This window comes from Cucumis sativus, chromosome 6, assembly GCF_000004075.3.
Source record: "Cucumis sativus cultivar 9930 chromosome 6, Cucumber_9930_V3, whole genome shotgun sequence".
In the NCBI taxonomy this organism is placed as follows: domain Eukaryota; kingdom Viridiplantae; phylum Streptophyta; class Magnoliopsida; order Cucurbitales; family Cucurbitaceae; genus Cucumis; species Cucumis sativus.
The window spans coordinates 17,421,425-17,443,779 of NC_026660.2; the positions used below are offsets into that span (position 1 = coordinate 17,421,425).

At 31.3% G+C, this 22,355-nt stretch overlaps 3 protein-coding genes across 6 annotated transcripts; 2 read left to right on the forward strand and 1 right to left on the reverse strand.

The window, feature by feature from the left end:
* The first annotated feature begins 6,426 nt into the window (after positions 1-6,426).
* On the forward strand, positions 6,427-7,872 carry LOC101219576. The gene is made up of 2 exons (XM_004144205.3): positions 6,427-7,286; positions 7,554-7,872. Exons 1-2 carry the CDS (start codon positions 6,550-6,552, stop codon positions 7,618-7,620), a joined length of 804 nt encoding a protein of 267 aa, XP_004144253.1. The 5' UTR covers positions 6,427-6,549; the 3' UTR covers positions 7,621-7,872.
* A 1,828-nt stretch (positions 7,873-9,700) lies between these two features.
* Positions 9,701-13,901, forward strand: LOC101219096 (TOM1-like protein 4). 4 transcript variants are annotated; one of them, XM_011659022.2, is made up of 10 exons: positions 9,701-10,124; positions 10,663-10,826; positions 11,160-11,238; positions 11,516-11,614; positions 11,734-11,853; positions 11,952-12,100; positions 12,308-12,389; positions 12,660-12,745; positions 12,821-13,012; positions 13,091-13,901. In XM_011659022.2, the coding sequence occupies exons 2-10, from the start codon at positions 10,711-10,713 to the stop codon at positions 13,629-13,631; spliced, it is 1,464 nt and encodes a 487-aa protein (XP_011657324.1). In that variant the 5' UTR covers positions 9,701-10,124; positions 10,663-10,710; the 3' UTR covers positions 13,632-13,901. The 4 variants fall into 4 exon arrangements, with proteins under 4 accessions (XP_011657324.1, XP_011657325.1, XP_031743524.1 ...); XM_011659023.2 differs by having other exon boundaries at positions 10,677-10,826; XM_031887663.1 differs by lacking the exon at positions 9,701-10,124 and adding an exon at positions 10,191-10,543 and having other exon boundaries at positions 10,677-10,826.
* Positions 13,902-17,464: 3,563 nt separating this feature from the next.
* LOC101219336 (magnesium dechelatase SGRL, chloroplastic) lies at positions 17,465-19,750 on the reverse strand. The gene is made up of 5 exons (XM_004144204.3): positions 19,457-19,750; positions 18,643-18,816; positions 18,404-18,562; positions 17,969-18,115; positions 17,465-17,856 (listed from the first exon to the last, which is right to left on the reverse strand). Exons 1-5 carry the CDS (start codon positions 19,595-19,597, stop codon positions 17,743-17,745), a joined length of 735 nt encoding a protein of 244 aa, XP_004144252.1. The 5' UTR covers positions 19,598-19,750; the 3' UTR covers positions 17,465-17,742.
* Positions 19,751-22,355: the final 2,605 nt, after the last annotated feature.

Sequence of the window (22,355 nt, forward strand, 5' to 3'; positions counted from 1 at the left end):
TGCATAATTCTTATACTTATCTTCCTTTTTCACAACCTTCTTCCTTGTAACCTTTCTATTCTAGAACGTTGGTTTCACATGAAGCTTTTACATGAAAACTACACTTTAAAGTTCGTGAAATTGTCGACTTTGGTGAAATTTTTGCTCAATTGTCAAGTTGTCTTGTATAAATGTAGTTCTGGGTTTGGTAGCTAGTCTTGATTTAGAGGTTGAACACATGGATGTTAAGACTGTATTTCTTCATGGTGATTTAGATAAAGAAATCTATATGGAACATTCAGAAGGTTTTGTGTAAAAAGGTAAAGAGCATTTGGTTTGTAAACTAAAGAAACGTCTTTATAGGTTGAAATAGGCACTGATGCACTGGTGGTACAAGAATATTGAGTCAGTTGCGGTGGAGATATGCTACAAGAAGACTAGTTATAACTGTATTTTTGTTCAAAGATTCTCTAATAAGTTGCAAATATTGGTCTATCACTACTAGATCATAAGAATCTATCCTCGATAAAAACCTATCCATGATAGATTTTTCTATACTCACATTTTTTTTTAAAAAATATTGTTATATATTTAATTATTATTCTTAAAATTGTCATAAATTATAATTACCCTATATCAATTAATCAAGTAATTAAATAGTATAAATGATTGCATCGTTATCAACTTTATAAATGGTATATCAATCAAGTGCATTAACATTATAAGTGAGTGCATCATTATCAAACAATCAAGTGCATTAGCAGTATATCAATCATATGTAACAATCAAGTGTATAAAGTGTGTCATTATAAAGTAATATATCAATAAAGTGTATCAAATTTATCAGTAGTATAAGATTATTAGCAGTTTATCAATAAAAATGATGATTATCAAATATACCAGTCAAGTTTATATCAACATTTGAGATATTTTAGAAGTAGATTGGAATTCGTTATATTTAGAAATAGCAAATATGTAGGTTATGAGCGTAATTTGTTTGGTCCTTTTTACAACTAAATATAAGTAGATGCAAGGAAAATATAATCATCAAAATCAAATTTAAGTATAAGAATATATATAAATATTTGAAATAATGGAATAATGAAACTAATTTTGTCGTGACAGCTAGTAAAGCTGCAGGCTGATCATTGCAACAATGATGAAAAGCAAACTAAAACTTATGATTTTAAACACACTTAATATATATTTTAAGGAAAGATTGGACTGAGTAATCAAAGCAAGAATGTAAATATAAACAAAAAAGAAGAAGCAAAGTAAAGCCTTACAAATGGCTAAAAATTAGCTTTAGAATTTAGAATATGATGCATAATTATTAGGCATGGACTAAAAAAAATAGTTGCTTTTAATTTTTGGCTATGTCCCCTCCATCATAGAATTTTTGGTTTCATCCTCTTGAAATTGACATCCCAAGTCATTTGATTGAGCCGTTAATGAAGCCTTACGCACCTACACAAACTCTCAACAACGACTTTGACGTCGACCACTCCTTTTTTTATTTCCACAATAATTATTACTATTTACATTTATATTATCTTACCAAATCTTTTTTCTATTATATTTCAATTTTCAATTGTCCTTTTCTAATTTTTGTGAGAATAAGACTATCTTCCATATAAAACTTAGATGGGAATTAAATGTTTTAACTTCAACCTTTCTTTAAATATATATAACTTCAATCGTTAAGCCATTAATTGCGTTTCTTATAAGTTGATGTAGAAGTTAATAATATAATAAAATTTAATTTTTACCCAAAAATTTAGGTTCCTAAGTCAATTAAACCCTAAATTTAAACTCTAACCTTCACAACTCATTTTAACTAATACTTTAATTTCTTTATTTAATTACTTAATTAAAGTTGTTCATGCACCAACCCATAAATTATAAAAAATAAGAAAAACTTAACTACCACACACTAAATAGCATGCCTTTGAAATACGTACTAAACAAAAAAAAAAAAAAAATCAAAGAAATGTTGATATTCAAATATAAATGTTAACAACAATGATCAAAGTTCAATCCATTAAATTTATTTAATATAACTACTAATATTTATATGTAATGTTTTCAGCTTAAGAGAGGACATAAATGAAAGATATATATCACATTTGAATAAAAGGGATCTAATAGTAAGATTAAGAATGACTTAAAAGAATTGATAAAGTTTTTACTTATACCAATAAGGTGCATTTTACTCATTCGTTGGCTCAATCATAGAAACTTTAAAATTAAGTGGGTTTACTTTTGACCAATTCTATGTTAGATATCTTTTGAAAATTTTTCTTATGACTCATGTGAGTGAATGGAAGGCAGGTTGAAATTGTTGGTCTGTGGAAACAACTTTCATTCTTTAAAACATTCAAAATAAGTAAGGATGATGTTGTTAGATCACACAATCTTGGTATGAATTCTGAACTTGAGGCATTAAAATATTTACATAATTAAAATCAAATTATAAAGATACATTTTATTGGTGTTTATTATCGATAGAATATGAAATTTTGTTATATTTTGTAAATATTTTTATAAGTTTATCCTCTCTAAAATATATAAAAATAAATAAATAGCTTATATGAAAACATCAATCATATAGGTTTAAATTTAAAATTTGTTTTAAATTTACATTTTAATAGGAAGTTATCAAAACATTTTAGTACTAAAAAAATTAAATATTTTAAAGTTAATTAATTTACAACAAAGAAGAAGAAGAAGAAAATTGGGGAAATTGTGACCTACAGGCCGACGCTCCATCTAGAAGTTGTTGATTGGTAGTTTTTATTTTCTTTTTTCCAAGAGTGTTGATTAGTATTATTATTGCGTTTAGTGGATACTTCTTTAATATATATTCATATATTATTCTTTTTCTCACTCATTTTTGTGACATAGTGCGTAAGCATTTGTTTTTATTATACTTAGGTTTGGGATGGCTTTCTCACACCTTTTCCTATCTATATTTTCTTTCTTTTTTATTCCAGATGTGTTTACCTATTCACAAGGGGATGCTTGTAGATGTATACACGGTCCAATTTGAAAACACTCAAAATATAATGAGTTGTATTTTAAATCGGATTCAAAATACGTTCCATCTAAATATACGAGTTTTAGATTACATTATATTACAAACTTATTTCATTACGAGTCACACCAAACAACCTCTTGTTTTATGGTACAATCTTAATTGAACTGCGTTGTAAAGAAAATTACATGTAATGATTTATGGTGCAAATAGTAATTGAATTGTATTGTAAAAAGAATGTCATGTAAATGATAATACTTTTGATTGTGTTTAATAATACGTGTAATATGCCGTAATATACAAGTCTACATTATCATAATCTCCTAAAAAAATTTAAACAATATCTAAAAGCTTCAAAAGGGAAGTTTTTCCTTTTTTTTTTCTCTATTATGTCATTGTCACCTTCATCTTGTTGTCGCAATATTTTTCTATATTTTGCTTTTTTTGGACCATTATTTGTAGGTTTGACATCCATACGAAACTTAACTACTTTTGTTGTTCATCGCCTGCAATCTCTTAGTTTCCGTTTACTAACTTTGCACATATGATACTAACAATGACTTTTCTTACTATCTTATACTTTGTTATTGTGTCCCTAATAAGTAATTTACATCTATTGTGTACGTTTCTTTGATTTCATGGGTTTTGAGAGTTGCTAAGTTTCTGTCTTTTGGAATTGAACATCTTTGTTTTGTGAGAGTTTTTGAGACAGTTGAAGTGCAAAAAAAAAAAAGAGTTTATATTGTTTGTGTTGTTTGGTGTGAACAAGTGTTTGATGAAATAGTATTGATCGAGGCATCAAGCTAAGTCTTGATTTTTTGTGATTTGTGGATCTCTTCGTTGTTTGAAAATGAGACTTCTAACTCTTGTGGAGTTGATAGACTTCTAACTTAAAGGGAACCTTAGATTTTTACGCGAAGATCAAGAAGAGCTCTTGCTCTTAAGGGAGCCTAAAAGAAACCTTATTCATGTTTAGGGGAGACTAAATATTTTTGGTTGGAGGTCATTTTACATTTAGATGGAGCCTAAGCGTTCTTCTTGAGAGTTGAGCTATTCACGTGTTATTGTTTTTAGTCTTTCATTTACATATACATATAAAATGTACACTTCTTAAGATAATAATATAGTAAAAGTATCTTACCATGGACATATTGCCTCTACATGTAGGTGTTATTTCACCAAATTGAACTAACAAATTTTGTGCTCGAGTTTGCAAAAGTATCTTATCGTTTGTCTTTCTGGTTGTTCTCGAGTTTGCAAGTACACATTGTGTGTGATGTTATTCCAACAGTTGAGTGGTAGAATACCTTATTGTCATGCTCCAAATTTGATTTACTTGTGTTGTGTTATTTAGGTTCATTTAGTCAATGATTAGGGTTGTCTTTGATAATGCTTTTAGGCTAATGCAGTGATTGCTCTTTAAAAGCTTTTGGAAAGTATGTTCTATTCTATATTGCTAGAGTCCCTTGTATGTATGTTAAAATGAGATAAACTATGGGCGAGAACTCGTTGTCTTGTGCCATATGAAGTATTGCAAAACTAAGTCATCAAAGTGAGATTTTGCATATAAATACTTAAGTGAGAGCTTCATAAGTAATGAGAACGAAAGTATGTATACCATACGAGAACGAGAATTATATATTCAAGGAGAATCATATGATCGTGACACCGTATATTAATTGTTGCTTGTTTAGGAGATATATATGAATTAGGAAACACATGCATATATACTATAAGTTAAAATGTTTTAACAAATTCCCTACACCATTATTTTTAATACCTTTGAGGTATAAAATGGAGAATATTAAATTTAAGACTACTACGTTTTTCAATTTAATTACCTTCAAAATTATATGCAAGTTGCAATGGGAATAGAAGAGAAAATTCAAAAGTGCTAAAGATATAAAAATTTATCTAGAGATCATCATTGGATACATATTATAATCATTCCCTTTTTATATAGAAAGGCTAAGTAGTGAGTAGGAGAAGAATTGAGAAGGAAGAAAGCAAACTAGAATTCTTTTTTTATTTCTTTTTAAATTAGAAATGATAAATAATTATAGTCGTTGGACACGTTGTTGGACCATTTGATAATAAATTAATTAATTTTCTTTTTTAAAAAATCCATAAAATCACATAGATTCTCTTCCAAATCAATTTCCCAAAAACTCCATATTTCATCCTTGTATTTGCAATTTTCCTAATTTTCTTTCCTTTTTATTTTATTTTATAAATTATCTTGTTTTCATTAACAATCTGCCGTTTAAATCATTATTTGAAATAAAAAGCTTCACCTCCATTTCTCTATTGAGAGAGAGAGAGAGAGAGAGAGAGAGAGAGAAAAAGGAGAGGATACATAGATCCTTTTGTAAAAGAGTCAAGTTCCTTTTTTAAAAGAATATTTAAAATTTATTCCATCCATTTCCGTTATATGTACATCTATACACAATTTAAATGATTGAGAATATACATCATATAATTTAATATTTCAAAACTTATTACTATCTAAATTCAAAATGTTATATCTGTATACATAATAGTCTTACCATTGCATTTATCATAATTTACTTTAAATGAAAAGAAAAATATATCCAACCGTAATTCAATAGGATATCAAAATAAGAAAATATATTAATTTAAATACCAAAAATACATGTTTCTCTACTATTAGATTACTAGTTTCTGTTTTAGGATTGATTTATTATTTGAACCTCTAAAATAACATTGTAACCACGATTTGAACAACATTTTAATTATACATTATATATCTTACCGTACTAGTAGAATAGGAATACTCTTTTTACATATGTGAAGTGCTCATATCAAAATCAAAACAATTATGAAAAATTAATAAGAGGTAGGGGATAAGAAAAAGCGAATGTACACTGAATTTATATCAATTTGTCCTGAATTTAGGACTGTAACAACTCTTCTAGGTTAGCAACAATGACTACAAATCCATCTCATGGTTTAATTTACATTAATTATTACAACAATTGTTGGTTAATTAAAATAAATAAAAAAGTCTCAAAGAAGCCACAAAAACGGTTGCCTCATGTCACTCACATTTCTTCCAGTGAAAATTGGTGGGAACCAAATCTAAACTATTTGTGTAATTCTCATCTTTACATTATATTTAGGGTTAAATTCCCCAAATTAATTATAATAACAAAAAAAAAAAAAAAGTGATAATAAAGAAGATGCTTTTGTGAAGAGTAAGGGTGGGATGATGTTTGTTATTTATCCAAGGTACCTTAACTTTACAACGTAACCGACGGTAACTAGTCCATGTTACCGTGAAATAGACACGCACAGGAGCCATACCAAATAAGATTTAAAAAGAAAAAAGAAGAAATAAAAAAAAGGAAAAAACTTGATGCCAAAATTACAAATATCTCCCTCTCCTCTCTCCTCTATACCCACCTCTCTCCTCTCTGGCTTCAAACCCACCACAAACAAACCCCATTTCCTACCATTTCCTCCTCTCTCCCCCAAAATTCTTTCCTCCACATTTCCCACACCAAAATCCAAACCCCATGGGCGATATCAACACCAAATTACCACCAAAACCCGATTCCTATTATAAATCTCCAGAACACAACTCCGAAGATTGCATCATTTTCAGAGGCTGGGACAGTGCTGCTGCAATCGACGATGACTCTCAATCCGAATCAGGCGTTTCTTCACCCACCCTTTGGGCTTCCAATTCTCGAACCACCCCCCAATTTCACCACCGCCATCGTAATCGTAGCCTTTCCCCAACTTCCCGAACCCAAGCCATAGCCAGAGGCCAACAGGAGCTCATGGAGATGGTTCGTAATATGCCCGAATCATCTTACGAGCTCTCCCTCAAAGATCTTGTTGAACATCACTTGACTAATTCGAAGCGCCAACAAGATGGTGATGTTGCTTCGCTTACAAGAGACGATTCCAGCTCTGAAACTTCCTTCCGAAGAGACCCTAGCAAAAACAGAGGTGAAACTAGGGCACTTGTTACCAGAAGTAGAAGCGTCGATAGCGGTGGGTTTTATCTCAAAATGTTCTTCCCACTGCCTTTTGGGCAAGTTTCGGCCAAAAAGAAGAATAATCTTAGAACTGATTCTGGATTGAGTGGTAGCTCGAGAGTTTCGCCTAAGCCACCGCCGGTGGATAAAGATTGGTGGAGGAAGAGATCGTCGGTATCGGGCGGTGAAAACGACGGTAGTATCTCCGGTGGAAGTATGACGAGTAGCGGTAGTAGTAATAGTACTAGCAGCGAAAGAAGCAACAGCAGGTAAAATCAAACAAATTTAGATGAATTGAATTGATGAGCCCAAATTTTAAAAACCCAATTTCGAATTGAAATGTCAGCCAATAATTGTTTGTTTGTTGGAATTTTTTATAACAATCTGAATGTTGGATTTGTAATCTTACTTGTTTTTCTTTTTGGCTTTATATGATGAATGAGTTATGATGATGAATAGCAATTAGGCAAATAGAGGGCAATAATTAAAGAGTTTTGACTTTGTTTGTTTGATTCTGATATGGATTTGATGAACAGGAACTCTGAATCGCAAGGAAGTTGCTGGTTTTGTATTAGTCCAATGAGAAGTAAAGATCGAGAGTAAAACAACAGCTTCATCGGAGACGGAGTATTCAAATGAAATGAATCTTATATATACTTAATATGTAATCTCCTTTGAATAATGTTTTGGTATAATTCCCACTAAATCACAGCTGAATTTTGCAGCTAAGCTTGTTTATATTTTTTCTTTTATTTTTTTTCTTTTCTTAAGATTCCTTGTCTTTATCCTCTCTTTCTTCATCTATATATATATATATATATTGTTAACCAGGAATTTGCTGGTTCTTTTTTCTCCCCACTTTTCCAATATTCATTTTGCCCATGATTTGATACTATCAATTTCTAAAACATCATATCATAGTTAGAACGTTGTTCAATTTTAGAGGTTCAAATTAAGTGTTGTACATGGCTAACATGTATTTTACATATTAGCTATGTTAAGCCATAATGGAATTGATTTACGACACCATTATTAACTTGAAATTTTAAAGATACAAATCTTATAGGAATAAATTGATATTTTCTTGAAGACAAGGAAAAGGAATGGTTTGAAGAGGCAGAAAGATGGGAAGCCTGGATTTGTGTATTTTTTGACAAATGGTATAGTATTTTTTAATTAATTAATTAATTAATATAGTGATAATATTTATACAAAAAAGAATGAATGCAAACATGGGCAACATGGCCCGCCAAAAACTTATTAATGATCGCAACGTCCCGAAAATTGAAGTTCTTGGCTTCATTTGGGTGGACTTTTAAATAATAATATATATTTTAAATAGTTACCAACATTGCAATGAAATTCAAAACATTTATATATGTAGCAATAATATTATTATTTTTTTTAAAAAAAATTATATATTTGAATTTTCTTTATGCTATGATGTCACTTCAAATCATTATTACAAGATATTGTGAACAGAAATGTATTAATGGACATTTGGGTTTAAATACTTTTGTTAGGTTTCAGGTCGTTGATTAGGATAAGTGGATCACTGATGCATATCATCTCCCACCCAGACTTTTGCTATATAAAACAAATATAAGTTGTTAGATTTGTTTAATCTAAAGGATATCAAATCAAGTTTTTCTTGGTAATTGAGTTTGATTATCCTATATTATAGGTTTGTTGTTCACATGGACTATCATACTTTGCAAATTTAGAATTATCAAATTAACCCCTTTTTTTTTAATTCTATATATATTAATACACAATTCAAAAACTTTAAATTCTTTTTTCAAAAAAAAAAAAAAATGAATACAAAAATCTTATTGGTTAAGCCATGACTTTATTTTATTTGTAAAGTTTAAGGTTTTAAAGGTTTTACCAAAAAAATAAGAAAAAGAAAAGTAACAGTTGATTAGTTATTCATTTTTGTTTTTACTTATTCAAAAATAATAAATAAGATATTTTAAAAAACGAAAAAAAAAGGTGTCGTTTTCTTTGCTTTTGAAATTTTATTTAAAAAAGTTATGACACATAGTTGTATTTTCAAATTCACAATCTCACATTTAAATTAAATTGAAATAAAATTTATATTATATAGTGAACAAAAAGAAATTATTTTGTCTTTTATTAAAATATTTTTTTCTAAAACAATTTTCGAATTGGAGGTTTCCAAAAAATTTAAAAGAATATTATTAATAAGTAAAATGGCGTATTATTTTTCTATAAATAATCATCATCAACGTCAACATTTTAACAATATTTTGGAGACTTGGATATTAACTTAGGGCAGACGTAAGTTCAAATTATAGTCCAGTAGATATACCTCAACGGATAAATTCCACTTTACTCAAATATTTCCTCTCTCGATTCAAATTCAAATTTAAAATGTGTGTTCCTCAGAGGCCACAGGTTTAGATTTTGCTGGGTCAGTTAGTTTTGGGCCGAATATATGCATCAGAAAATGGGGTTATGAGTTGATTAAAGATCTTGCCCGTCGGCCCAGTTTAGGTTTGGAGTTGACGTTGTGAACAAGGCATTTCACGTCGTGGACTCGTAAACCAAGTGGGACCCCATGGCCGGTAGTTTTAGTCCAGCACGAAAAACGCGGTTTTACGGTCGAAATCTCATCAGCCCTTCTTTAAAAGTCTCCTTCGCTTAACACTTCGATAAAGTCAAACCCAGACACCCAAAAGAAAAAGAAATGGTAAAACACTGTGTCTTGTGATGAGTCGTGACTCTGTGGGGGCGATACTATCTATACTGCTTTCGTATTTCCAGTTTTAGTTTACTGAACCCTTCTCTTTTAGCTTCCTTTGTCGCCATTTGGCAGACGGGGTTAATGAAATTTATGGAATTTCATCTGTCACGGGGACTTCGATGTGCGTTTTAACGCGGGGTTTCCTATTTTTCCCCATTCTTTCATTCTTTTCTTTCTTAGTGGGTCTCTAAGAAAATTCCAAGTCGGCCCTGAAAAAGAGAAGGGTCTGAAACTAATCGAACAAGCAACCCCTTAACCAAGAAAAGCGAAAAGGAACAACACACACACTTCTCCTTACTTTTGGCTGCACATTAGTCATTCCCCTCTTGTTCCTAGGCAGGTATGCTTCATTTTCTCCCTGACCCAACTTTTTTTTTTTTTTCTTTTTTTATCTTCCATCTATTTCTTTTGTTGATCTTGGCGTTAACTTTTTAGATTGTGGGTAAATTTGCTTTTGCTTTTGTTTTTCTGCTTTATGGGTTGCTTCGTTATGTCTCTATAGCCAAAGGGTTTTCATTATTGTTTATGCTATGATTTTTATGTGCTCTACCCACTTGAGTAATCTGTTGTTTGGCTCTCATTCGTCTTCTTCTTTTTCTGTTCTTTATTGAGAAAGATTAGATATGGGGTTCTTGTTTATTTGCGAGGAATTTGTTGGTGATTCTCCTCGTGTTAATCGTAGTTGTGATTCATTTGCATAATCACTTGATTTTTTTTTCTTCTTTTTTGCCCCTTTTTAGAGTTGCTACTTTTTTAAAGGTATAAAGGGGGAACCATTGATGGCAATGATTTCTGATAGACTTCTCTTCCACGATATGGCTTTCTTTACTTCACTTCTTAAGGTCACTTTTGTTGCTGAATTTTATAAATCCTGTTAGACTGTGTTTCTCAGGAGATCAAGGAGAGAAGAGCTTATAAAGATTCATATGAATATGTCTACCAATGCTGCTGCTTGCGCTGAGAGAGCAACAAATGATGTGCTTATCGCTCCTGATTGGGCCATAAATATTGAGCTCTGTGATATTATTAACATGGATCCTCGGTAATTCCAAAGTTTCTGTTTGTAACTGCTGACTTTTTAAAGTCTCTACTTCCCCCTTATTGGATGTTTCCTCCTATTTAATCTTTTCCATGAATTTTAACGTTTATTTTGAGATTAACATATATGAGTTTTTTACACCGCCCTTGGTGAACAAATGAAAGCAGGTTTTTGTTGGTTAAATATTTTGTTTTTCATTTGACTTCTTGGACTCATCTCATAGTTGCTGCTATTGAAACAGAATGCAACCAACCATTTATAAAAAAAATTCAACTGAATACCTATTCTTTGTTGTGCCCTCAAAGGTTTACTTTGTTTTTTAATGGGAAATTATAGGCAAGCGAAAGATGCATTGAAGATACTCAAGAAGCGTCTCACGAGCAAAAATCCTAAAATACAACTTCTAGCACTCTATGTGAGTCTGCTTAGTCTTTCTATCTCTATTGAATGTTTAGTCGTTAGCATAAACCCATAAACAACAATATTAGATTTCTGGGTTGTGCTATGCTTTTTGTAGCAGCCTATTGCCTAAAGTTAATTGTAAATATGCTATTTTTAAAAAAATAAAAGTTAATATATATATGTGCGTACGCACGCAAAAGTTAACACTCGCAATAGTTAACACTCGCAAAAGTTAACACTGTAACCGTGCTATGTGTTTCTTTTAATTTTCTTTAACACTACTGATCCAGGCATTGGAGGCTCTGAGCAAAAATTGTGGCGATACTGTTTTTAAGCTGATTGTAGATCGTAATATCCTGCATGAAATGGTTAAAATTGTAAAGAAGAAGGTATTTACTAAACTCGGCATGAATCTCAACCTTTGTTGTTTGGTTTGCTTTGGTTGTTGCAAATCTTGACAGGACAGTAGGACAAATGGTTTAATGTGTTTCCTTTTATTCAAATTTAGCAGCCCGACTCAACCGTACGGGAAAAAATATTAGCCTTGGTAGATGCATGGCAAGCAGCATTTGGTGGTGGTTCCGAGGGAAAGTATCCACAGTACTATGTAGCCTACAATGACTTGAAGGCGAGTTTGTTTTTTTACCTTGATATATATTTTTTTAAACCTTTGACAGTGTTTTGAGAGATATTTTTGCAGTTCTCTCATTGTTTTGTTTAATACAGAATGCTGGATTTCGATTTCCACCAAGAGAAGAGAACGTTGAGCAATTCTTTAGTCCACCTCAGATACAGCCAGTCATTGAAGACCCTGTTTCAGCTTATAATGATCTTGCTGTTCAGGCTTCTCTCCAGTCTGATTCTTCTGGTTTAAGGTAAGTTTTAATTCCTGTTTGGCTGACTCTACCTTTTGGAAAAGCAAGGGGCTATTTTGTGTTCTCAGTAATTTGCGTGCCTTCATCATGAGTTTCGATCCAACTTGTCGTCTACTTTCTTCTTCTTCCTCAAGTCTCGTAGTTTATTTCTATTTGCCATTGCCTCTCTGGATTTGACTCTGATTATTGTAATTTGACTTAAAACAGCTTGCCAGAAATTCAAAATGCACAGGGACTGGGAGATGTTTTATTGGAAATGCTTGGTGCGTTGGACCCTAAGACTCCAGAGGTATTCCTCGACATAACTCTTCAGGTTGAAAAAGAGAGAACTTAAAGAATTTGAAGAAACTCGGATGTTTATAAACATCGTTATCTTACCATTGATTTTGAATCTGGAACGGTGGGAGGGGTTAGATAAAGGCAGATGTTCCTTTCAACCATAGCTGCTGCTGAACATTGTATTATTTTACTTGTTATCAGTTGGTGAAATGAGACATAATGCACAATATATCCTCTTTTTCATTCAACATTTTGATTTGTTCATGTTGACAAATGGCAGGCTTTGAAGCAAGAAGTGATTGGTGATCTTGTTGATCAATGCCGTTCCTACCACAGCCGTGTTGTGATACTTGTGAATGAGACGACGTAAGAAATATCATGGCAGCTTTATCTTTTACTGCAGGCTTAATATCTGACTTGTGCTGTTTGCTCTCATTTCAGAGATGAGGAATTGCTATGTCAAGGATTGGTATTGAATGACAGTCTGCAGCGTGTACTCAGCTACCATGATGACATTGCGAAAGGAACATTTACGATGGAAGCTAGAAGAACAGAACCTCCTGTTCCATCGGTTCCGTATATCAACCCTGAGGATGATGGGTCCGAAGATGACTCTACACCGTTATCTCGAAGGTAACCGTAACTAATCCCTGTTATTTTGATCCGATCTTAGTAGAATATTGCTGAAACTGTTATATATGATTTTTGCAGGCCAACGAGGGATCACATTTATGAGAGGGACAGGAAATTGGCAAATGGCCAATCATCTCGAGTAAGTCCACTTCCTTCACCCTCATCAAAGACGACGGCTGTTGTGGAAATGATCGATCATCTTAGCGGTGATGTGTACAAGCCTGAAGGGTCTCCAAGGATAGTAGAGCCACCATCAACTTCTTCACCTTTCTACACTAGACAACCTTTGTTTGACGAACCACCTCCAAGAAGCATGCCCACTAATCCACTCCTCACAACACCTCGGGATGCTCAATCTCCTAGCGGCCTCCCTCCCCCACCCTCCCGGTATAATCAAAGACAACAATATTTTGAGCAACAAAAAGCTGGTACAGGAGGCAGTCAGCCCCATCTGAGCAACGATTATAGTTCTTATGACAACATGGTGGGGAATACCAAGAATCTTTCACTCAGTCCTACCCCAACCAGATCCGCGGAGCATGAAGAGGCCCTTTTCAAAGATCTGGTGGACTTTGCCAAGGCCAAGTCATCTTCCTCAAAATCCAACCGACCATTCTGAGAACCGAGTAGTGAAGTCTGACCTTGTTTTCTTTTCCTTTTTTTTTTTTTTGTCATCGTCGTCGTCCTTGGCAGGTGATCGTGGGGTTCCCTGACGAGTTTGTATATTTATGAATCATTCATTTTGTAAGGAATTAGGTGTTAGAATTTGTTCATATTGTTTGGATGGGTGTTAGAGTGAGCCATTGATATGCATATTAATACATTGTCTTACGGTTGTTACTATAAAAAGCTTAATTTTATAAATTTGGATTTTAAAATTTGATGGATATGACAATCTATGACTGTGTTTCTCTCTAAATGAAAGGGACCCAAAGATATAGAGAAGCTTTGCTATCAGTTTATTTAGCTCAATAGATAAAATTCTTGAGTCGCTGAGCACTGTATACAAGTCTGAATTATAGAGATCAAATGCCATATAAAAATTCATCAATATTATTGCTATTCAGGTGAGACCATTTTACATAGTATTATTTCACATTTAATTGGCCAATCTCTATAAACCTTCAAATATTAAAACCAACCTTTTGATTGCTCCCAACAGAAAAAACGTTAAAACATATCTGCATCTCTGTTTTCAAGCATTTTATTTTACAAAATATATGTAATTTTGTCTTTCTTCATCAAATATGAATTTAGTTTTTGTTTGGTCATTTGGTTTCAACACTAATACTTTTAGTTCTTGATATTTAAACCAAGTTTATATTGCATCTCTAGACTATTAAAATTTCAATCTAACTTTTTAATTAAGCTTGAAAGTTTGAAATTTGTTAATAAATATTCTAATTATGAAACATATAAACGTCAGGGACCCGATCTTGAAACTCAGAGCCATTTAAACACAACAATTTTGGCACAAATCAAAGGATGATAAAAAATGTTAATTTAGTCTTTTATTAAAAAAAGAAAAAAAGTTTGGTAACATTTGAAAATTTTCCCAAACTAACTTAGAGACTAAAACATTTTACATGACTGACCCATATATGAAAACTTTATTACTAATTGCCATGGACATTTTTATCCTTCTCTATTCTAGTCTTCAACTCAACTTTACGTTTCTTTTCTTTTATGTCTGACAAAACATTTATTCTCAACCAACATTTTGCCATAAACATGAAATGATCTTAGATTGTATCAATAATGAGATAAGAAAAGTCACTCTCACATATTGAATTCATTCTCATTCTCTACTCTTCAAGTTCTTCTCTAATCGTTCTTTATCAGACGTTCAAATGAAAATTCTTTTTATCCTCGTATTTGCTTAGATCGGACTTCAGAGCCAAACAATCAAAACTGTAAGTCTCATATGTGAAGTTGTTTTTTCCTTTTAATATTACTCGTCATCTAATGAAGTCTTCACAATCGTATAGATTTTAAAATACACAAACGTGGAACATTTACTAAAGGTTCGTGTAGACATAATAAACTATTGTTTAATTTAGAGTGAATGATCATTTAGTATCGAGTTACACGATCATTCACAATCGTTGAGTGAACGCGAACGAGAAAACTGATAAAAGTACGGGCATGACAATGGAAGAGAATCATAATGAAACACAATTTCATCTAATTTAACATGAAATTAAAATTTTTAGAAATGTAAATTCAAGAACACTTACTTGAATTTTGAAATTCTCCTTTGATTCTTGATCATTTTGTCAATTCCAAGCCGTAGATACCACAAGAGTCTTCTCTACTGTTCTTTGGTTTTTATATTATATTGTATTTACTCTATGGAAACTTTTATATCAAAGTATGACATTTTTTCACATACACCATTTGTATATATGATATCTACCGTTTTCTAACAATCAATTTTTCAAAAGTCTAGATTTTTTACTATATAGACAATTTTTGTTATATACTTTTACCAGTTGTTTAAACAACCAAGCCAAAACTTGAAAACTAGAAAACAACTTTTAAATTTTTGCTTTTGTGTTTTGGAATTCTACTAAGAATTCAACAACCACACAAATAATACGCAAAACATTATAACAAATGAGGAGAAAATATATTTAAATTTTAGAAGATAAAAAATAAATGATTAGCGAATGGGGAACTTACTTTCTCATACTCATAAAAAGTGTTGCTACAATAAATAGTAATACTATTTCGTAATCTCCAAATATGCAGTTTTTTTTATTTACTATTGCATGCTAGATTACCTATTGGTAACCCCAAGTTATTACAATGTATTTGAATGACTATAAAATGATGCAAGATATCACACGTTTTACAAACACAGTGCAACCTTCAAATTTGGTAAAGATTGCACTAACCTCTCCTATAATAGTGTCAAATATATCTACAAAATTTTCTACCTTGGTTATATTTTAAAAACTTTATTAACAATATAAGTAATTATTATTAAATAATACATAATATATAATTTTAATAACAATTTGAAATTACATTTTAGATTAGATTCATTTCAGGCTTTTTATTTTAAAAAGAATTCTTTTTTGGTGGCAGTGCAAATTACTTTTTGATGAAGAAGCTACTTGGCAAGAAGAAAATCCTTTGCTTTGCGCCTAATGTATGAAGACTTTGAAGGGTTGAAGGGAACAAAGTTGGAAGCTCCAATTGTTATTGCTCGTTATTGCAACTGTCGGAGGACTTTGAAGGTTTAAAGGAGCTTTGATGGTGATGATTTTCAACTTTTTGGAAAAAATTAGGATTTTGATAAGCGTTAATTGATTTCAACCCAAATTACGTTTATTAATAATTTTTATTTTAAAAAATTCTATTTTGGTGGCAGCGCAAATTATGTTTTGATGAAGAAGCTACTCAGGAAGAAGAAAACCCTTTGCTTTGCATCGAATGTATGAAGACTTTGGAGAGTTTGAAGGAAATGGAGCTAGAAGCTCCAATCATTTCTGCAATTGCTAGAAGACTTTAAAGGTTTGAAGGGGACGAAGCTTTGATGGTGGTGATTTTCGACTTTTGAGAAAAAATCAGGATTTTGGTAGGCATCAAATTGATTTGATTGTGTTCATAGGAAAAAATTGGGAGATAGATGCAATCCTTGTATTTTTTAGAGTTTGAGTTAATTATGGTTTGTAGAATAATTGTATTTGAGATGCAAGTTTTTTACATAATACGGACGTTTAAAACATTGTTGTAACAACTTTTTTCTCTCCATATTTTTCAATTTTATTATTCTATCGATTTAAATTTAAATTTACCATTTATCCAAAGTAAATCTTCTATTTTGATATCATTATGTAAACCCTACAAATTATACAATGAGAGAGTTTAACATTAAACTGTAGAAAAAAACATTTTTTTAGAAGTTAGTTTCAAATGTTTCTCTTAAATCAACTTATTTCTTAAACATATTTTATCAAAAACTATTTTGAATGAGTGTCACGTTCCAACTTTATCTAAAATAACTCATGTTAAATTTAACATGGTTGCCATAAAAAAATTTCAAAAGCTATTTTAAAATCCCAAGTAACCATTTAGATTCATTATCAAATTTCATAACTTTTTAAGTTTCTAAAACTCGGCATAAATTTTGAAAGTAGGTAACAAATTAAAGAAATGTGTATAAATTTAAAGTGTAGGAACCAAAAACAAAAATTCAAATATATAATTTATATTAGGGCCAGAGATCATTAACTCAATGCTTTTTTTCCCTACAATATCTAGGTTGGAGGATGGAAACTTGGACCTCCTAAGTTGTTAATATAATTAAGTATTGCTAGCCACTGATTTGCAATTTTATTTAACCTTCTAACTAATTGTAGATCTATTAACATAAATCAAAGGTTTAAAGGAGAACCAGCTGGAACACAAAGGAATTTAAATTTAAATTTCGAAAAATGTGAAAGGTTAGGGAAACAAAGATGCAAGCAGATTAGCCACCAAACAGTTTTCAAGGAATTGTTCTCATTTACACAAGAATTTGCAGAAACAAATATGCATTTCTTTTTTGTCAAAGAATAAACTGACCCACAGAAGTATCTCCCACCCTTAGCAAAGAGTTACTCATACATTCAACAAAACAAGAGTACCCTTTTGCTCCTTCCACAAAAGAATTGCGTTAAATGGAAGATAGCTATTTCTTGAAGATTAACATTATAACAATTTACCAGTTTATGCAATGCAGTTCAGAGAAGGAAAGCAAAGAGAGCTTGAAAGATTGATTTGGGGCTTCTTAACTTTTTAGAAGGGGACACATCCTTGCTTCCGCTTAGGAGTCCTTGCATATGATGATGCCTCCCCTGAAAAATGATAACAAAAAAAAAAAAAAAAAACGATTGACAAGAGACAGATATCAAGTTGACTAAGATCAAGTATTCAATGCATTTCTTGTTAACATGTTATCAAGTTTACCAGTACAGCATCCTTGAGTGGCCCCCAGCATTCGAGTCGATTGTATTTTGGTGAACTAGAATGAAAATATACTCTGACCAAGGAATCTAGGAGCTCAGGGTTCTCCCCAAACAGAATTGAATCTCCATACAGAACAGATTCAAGCACCTGGTTTCACAAGAAGAGGGGCTTTTAATCTTATAACAATCTTAACTATTGCTGTACTATGTCACTACCATCATTATAGGCCTCTGGCATTTCTATAACAGCTAAGGGGTTCTATTTATTTAAGACTCTGAATGTAGACAAATTTAAACAATGATAGAAAATTCTCTATCTTCTGTTTTATGGAAATTTGGAGTACAGATGTTCCATGTCAAACTTTTTCAAAAAATAGACACGATCAGGATAACGGTTACATTAGAATGGAGAGGCGGCAATAGAAGATAAACTTACAAGAGGCAATTCTTTGGAGAATATGTGGTATCTAAACTCTGCAGCAACATCGAGCAAAGAACTCGGACCGCTCACATAGCAATGCACATGAAGACACATTTCATCCTTTACTTTCTTCCACTCAGCAACCACATCATCCTTGTTGTACCACCCTCTCAACTATACATGTACATTCACAGACCCAAAAATTAATCGATGTGTTGTTCTATTCAAACAGTGAAGTAGCAACAAATTTGTACCTGATCAAGGTTGATAACGTCAGAGATGGTTAAGGTGAGATTAGCAGTAAAGTCACAATGTGATAGAATATATGTTCTCGGGATAATTCCTGCAGACTTGGTCACTTCTCTACTGAACACAACTTTTAATTTGGAAGCTTCAAATCTTGCTGGAGGAACCAATATCCTAACAGCCTGACAAAGATCCATGGATCATAAGACAGAGTTAATTCAAATTTGACAGAAAGAATAGACAAAACCCTTTTTACTTTTTGGATGCTTTGAACCAATAATTGTTCAAACCATCCAAGAAAGGTTTGAATCTGAACTTAATTCAATATTTGAAGGGACCAAGAAAATAAATAACCAGATGATTTTCTATTTGGATGCTTTACAATATTGACTTAACTGCCGAACTTATAACGTGCATTATAACGTGCATTGCTTACTGAAAATCCATCAACACATTACAAGTTCATCATTGAGAAATTTAAACAATTGAGTGCATCCCAAAACTTATAATCAAAAGGAAAACACACAAATTTTAGAAATTAGTTTCTTCAGTCAAATTTAACTAGCAATCTGGATGAGACCCAACCAATAATCAACAACAGAATCCTTTAAACTCTAAGGACAACAATGCATATCAGAATCAAATAGGGGAAATTTCTAAGCATCAAATAAATTCCTTCACCCACAAAGATCCCTTTCAATTGAACTCGCAACTTCAACCTACCAAACTTGAAGAGTCTCGAATAACATAAAATGCGGTAATGCCATAGCCAAAATAAAACAGAAACAAATGGAAAGGAGGAAAGTGAAAGAAAAATGGTACCTCGGAGACGAGAGTGTTGTAAGAAGCCGGAGTGGTAGAGAATGAAGAAAAAAGAAGAGCAGGGTTGTTCCTTTGAACTAATTTGAAGTTGGGTTTGGCTGGCGACGGTGAAAAAGAGTAACGAACACAATGCAAGGCCATGGAAGACGCATAACAACTTACGGGTCCTCTTCTTCAGCTTCATCTTTCAGAATCCGAACGAACCATTGTCGTCTCTCACGGATGTGAAGAAACGGAGGTTCATGTGGACAAAATCTGAGTCTACACATCTTCCTCCACAAATATTCCCCTTCTTTTCTAATATTTTCAATTTTTCAAAATAATGTGAGGCTACCTCGTTTTTGATTGGTTGAGGGTCTGAACGTTGTCACACGTCATCATCCCGGTACATCCTTTCATTACTTCTGGATAATATTCTGACGTGGCTAAACTAATCGTTTACACGTACTCATTTTTGTGTTTTGGAATGTGTATATATTCCAAACGAAACTTGGGTAACCAACTATTTTTTTTTTTTAAAAAAGAATTTGATTAGAAAAATACTATTAAATCTGATAAACCCTTTGTTCTTGAACGTATCTTGAAACATACAAGGGACTGTTATGAAGTTTTGATCCCAACAACATATTCTCGTATGAAAAGCCTATGAAATACAATAAAAAGGTCAGAGCACTTGAAGTTGATGCTTATGAATAAAACAATGTATCAATAAGGATGCTCTTAGTATATTGAAAAAGTGATAACATATCATCTACATTGAACGTCAACAGGTCTTTTGATACTCCATCTTCTTCTAGTGAGCTTGAAGGCACGCTTTCACCTTCCTGTCACGTTGACAACATAACATACAATGACTTTTAAAACTTCATCGGGTTGATCATAACAAATTTTTTTTGGAATGAAGTCTGCTAAGATTACTAGACATGTGAATGATCAAACTTCATTTGCAAAATTGAAAAGGTCTGTGCAATTATTTCTAAAACATATTCTCATAGTGCCACCCAATACAGCTTTCCAAAAACTAACTATACTTAGATTGCCATAAAATGTAAATATTTTATCCACTTTGCTATATTTAAATACTGTTCTCCTTAATAATTAGTTAAATAGAGTTAATGCCAAGGACAAAAAGTGGGAGAGCATTAGTAAAAATACAAGGACAAAATTATTACAAAATCTAGAAATATTAGAATACATTTTAAAATGTTTAATTTTAAAATTAAATCTTTACAAGGAGAATTAAAGTATTTGATAATCCTCCAAAATAGTTCTTAAAGTCCATTTTAAACAATTTTATCTAAACAAGTTTAAATATGGAATTTATTTGAAAAATATTTTTTTTCTTAAGTGAATCCAAATGAGTTCTAATGAAAAGATAAAAATTAATTGCTTGATAAACATTATTTAAAGCCATGATGTTATTGTCCTCCCTAACAAATTCTTAAAAAAATAAAATTAAGTAAAACAAAATTGTTTTGAGTTTGTTTTGTTGCAAATCAATAAAACATATTTGGAAAAAAAAAATTGTGTAAACAAATTCAGTGAATAATAAAAGTTTTATCCATCAAAATTGATTTCAAATTTGTTTAGTTGCAATTATATTGATTTCTATTAAAATTTATTGAAATAAAATTTTGGAGGGGTCTTTTAAAAATTATAACAAAGCCGTAAAATATTTAACAATAAAAAATAGAACAATTTTAAAAACGAAAAAAGTCAACGGTCTCACAATAAAAAATATAAAAAAATTTATGTGATTAATTGACACCCAACACATGTAAAATATTTACGATAGTTTATATTTAGTAAACGATCGTAATTGACACCCAATACTCATAATATATTTGGTAAACAATCGTTTGGATTTGAGTATTCTTTTCTACATGATCATTTAGATTTGATTGTTTAGCTAAAATCTAAATAATTTTTGTTTCAAGATTCTTTGGTACACGTTAGTTAAACGATCATTTAGATTCAATGGTTCAAATTTGGGTACACGATCATTTTTTAAGATTTTTTGGTACACAATTATTTAGATTTGGTATACGGTTGTTTAAATTTGAGTAGTGAAATCTAAACGGATTTTTTTTTTTAATTTTAAAAAGTTTTGGTACACGATCGTTTAAATTTAATTTAGATAATCAAATCTCAACGATTTTTTTTTTCAAAGATTTTTTGGTACATGATTGTTTAGATTTGACACGTTTGTTTATATTGGGTACACGATCTTTTAAATTTGGGCAAACAAATCTAAACGATTTTTTAAGATTCTTTGGTACACGATCGTTTAAATTTAGCTATTTTTGTATACGATCATTTATATTTGGCTATCCAATATCCCAATGATTTTTTTCAAATATTCCAATAATTTTTTCATGATATTTTGTATTGGTCGATGTAAACAACTGAATAACAGTTTGAATTTTTTTAAAAAAAACAAATTTTTTATATTTGGTTCAAGATCATGTACCAAATATAAAGAGATGTACTTGAGAGTTTTTAAGCGTAAAGTATAATCATACTTGACAGGTAAAAGTATATGAGATTACTTCACGCTTTTTACGCGTCAAGTAATCCAGTGTCAAGAATAAGAGGGCGTTTTTGTTTGACAGTTTTTAAGCATAAAGAATTTGTTTATTCTTGAAACATTTTGCATGTGAAGACTTTTTTTTCAAATAAAAAATTATACAATTTGAAATATTCATATAATTATATTGCACCTGTTTTGAAATCCATTCACACACATACAAGTAGAGCCTTTGGGATTACACAAAGTTGCTAAACTATGTATATTAATTAAACAATTGAATCAACCCAAACTTTTCATTAAAAATTATAGAATCAACTATTTTATATTAATTAGATTTGTTTTCAATTTAAAGGATGTACATTTATAAAA

Coding starts and splice junctions, on each gene's coding strand:
- LOC101219336 (XM_004144204.3), bottom strand. CDS start 19,597: ATGGCCTTGCATTGTGTTCGTTACTCTTTTTCACCGTCGCCAGCCAAA. Junction 18,116..18,403: donor TCTCCAAAGAATTGCCTCTT/GTAAGTTTATCT, acceptor TTGTGAAACCAG/GTGCTTGAATCTGTTCTGTA. Junction 17,857..17,968: donor CACTCAAGGATGCTGTACTG/GTAAACTTGATA, acceptor ATCATTTTTCAG/GGGAGGCATCATCATATGCA.
- LOC101219096 (XM_011659022.2), top strand. CDS start 10,711: ATGAATATGTCTACCAATGCTGCTGCTTGCGCTGAGAGAGCAACAAAT. Junction 12,101..12,307: donor TCTGATTCTTCTGGTTTAAG/GTAAGTTTTAAT, acceptor GACTTAAAACAG/CTTGCCAGAAATTCAAAATG. Junction 12,390..12,659: donor TGGACCCTAAGACTCCAGAG/GTATTCCTCGAC, acceptor GACAAATGGCAG/GCTTTGAAGCAAGAAGTGAT.
- LOC101219576 (XM_004144205.3), top strand. CDS start 6,550: ATGGGCGATATCAACACCAAATTACCACCAAAACCCGATTCCTATTAT. Junction 7,287..7,553: donor AGCGAAAGAAGCAACAGCAG/GTAAAATCAAAC, acceptor TTTGATGAACAG/GAACTCTGAATCGCAAGGAA.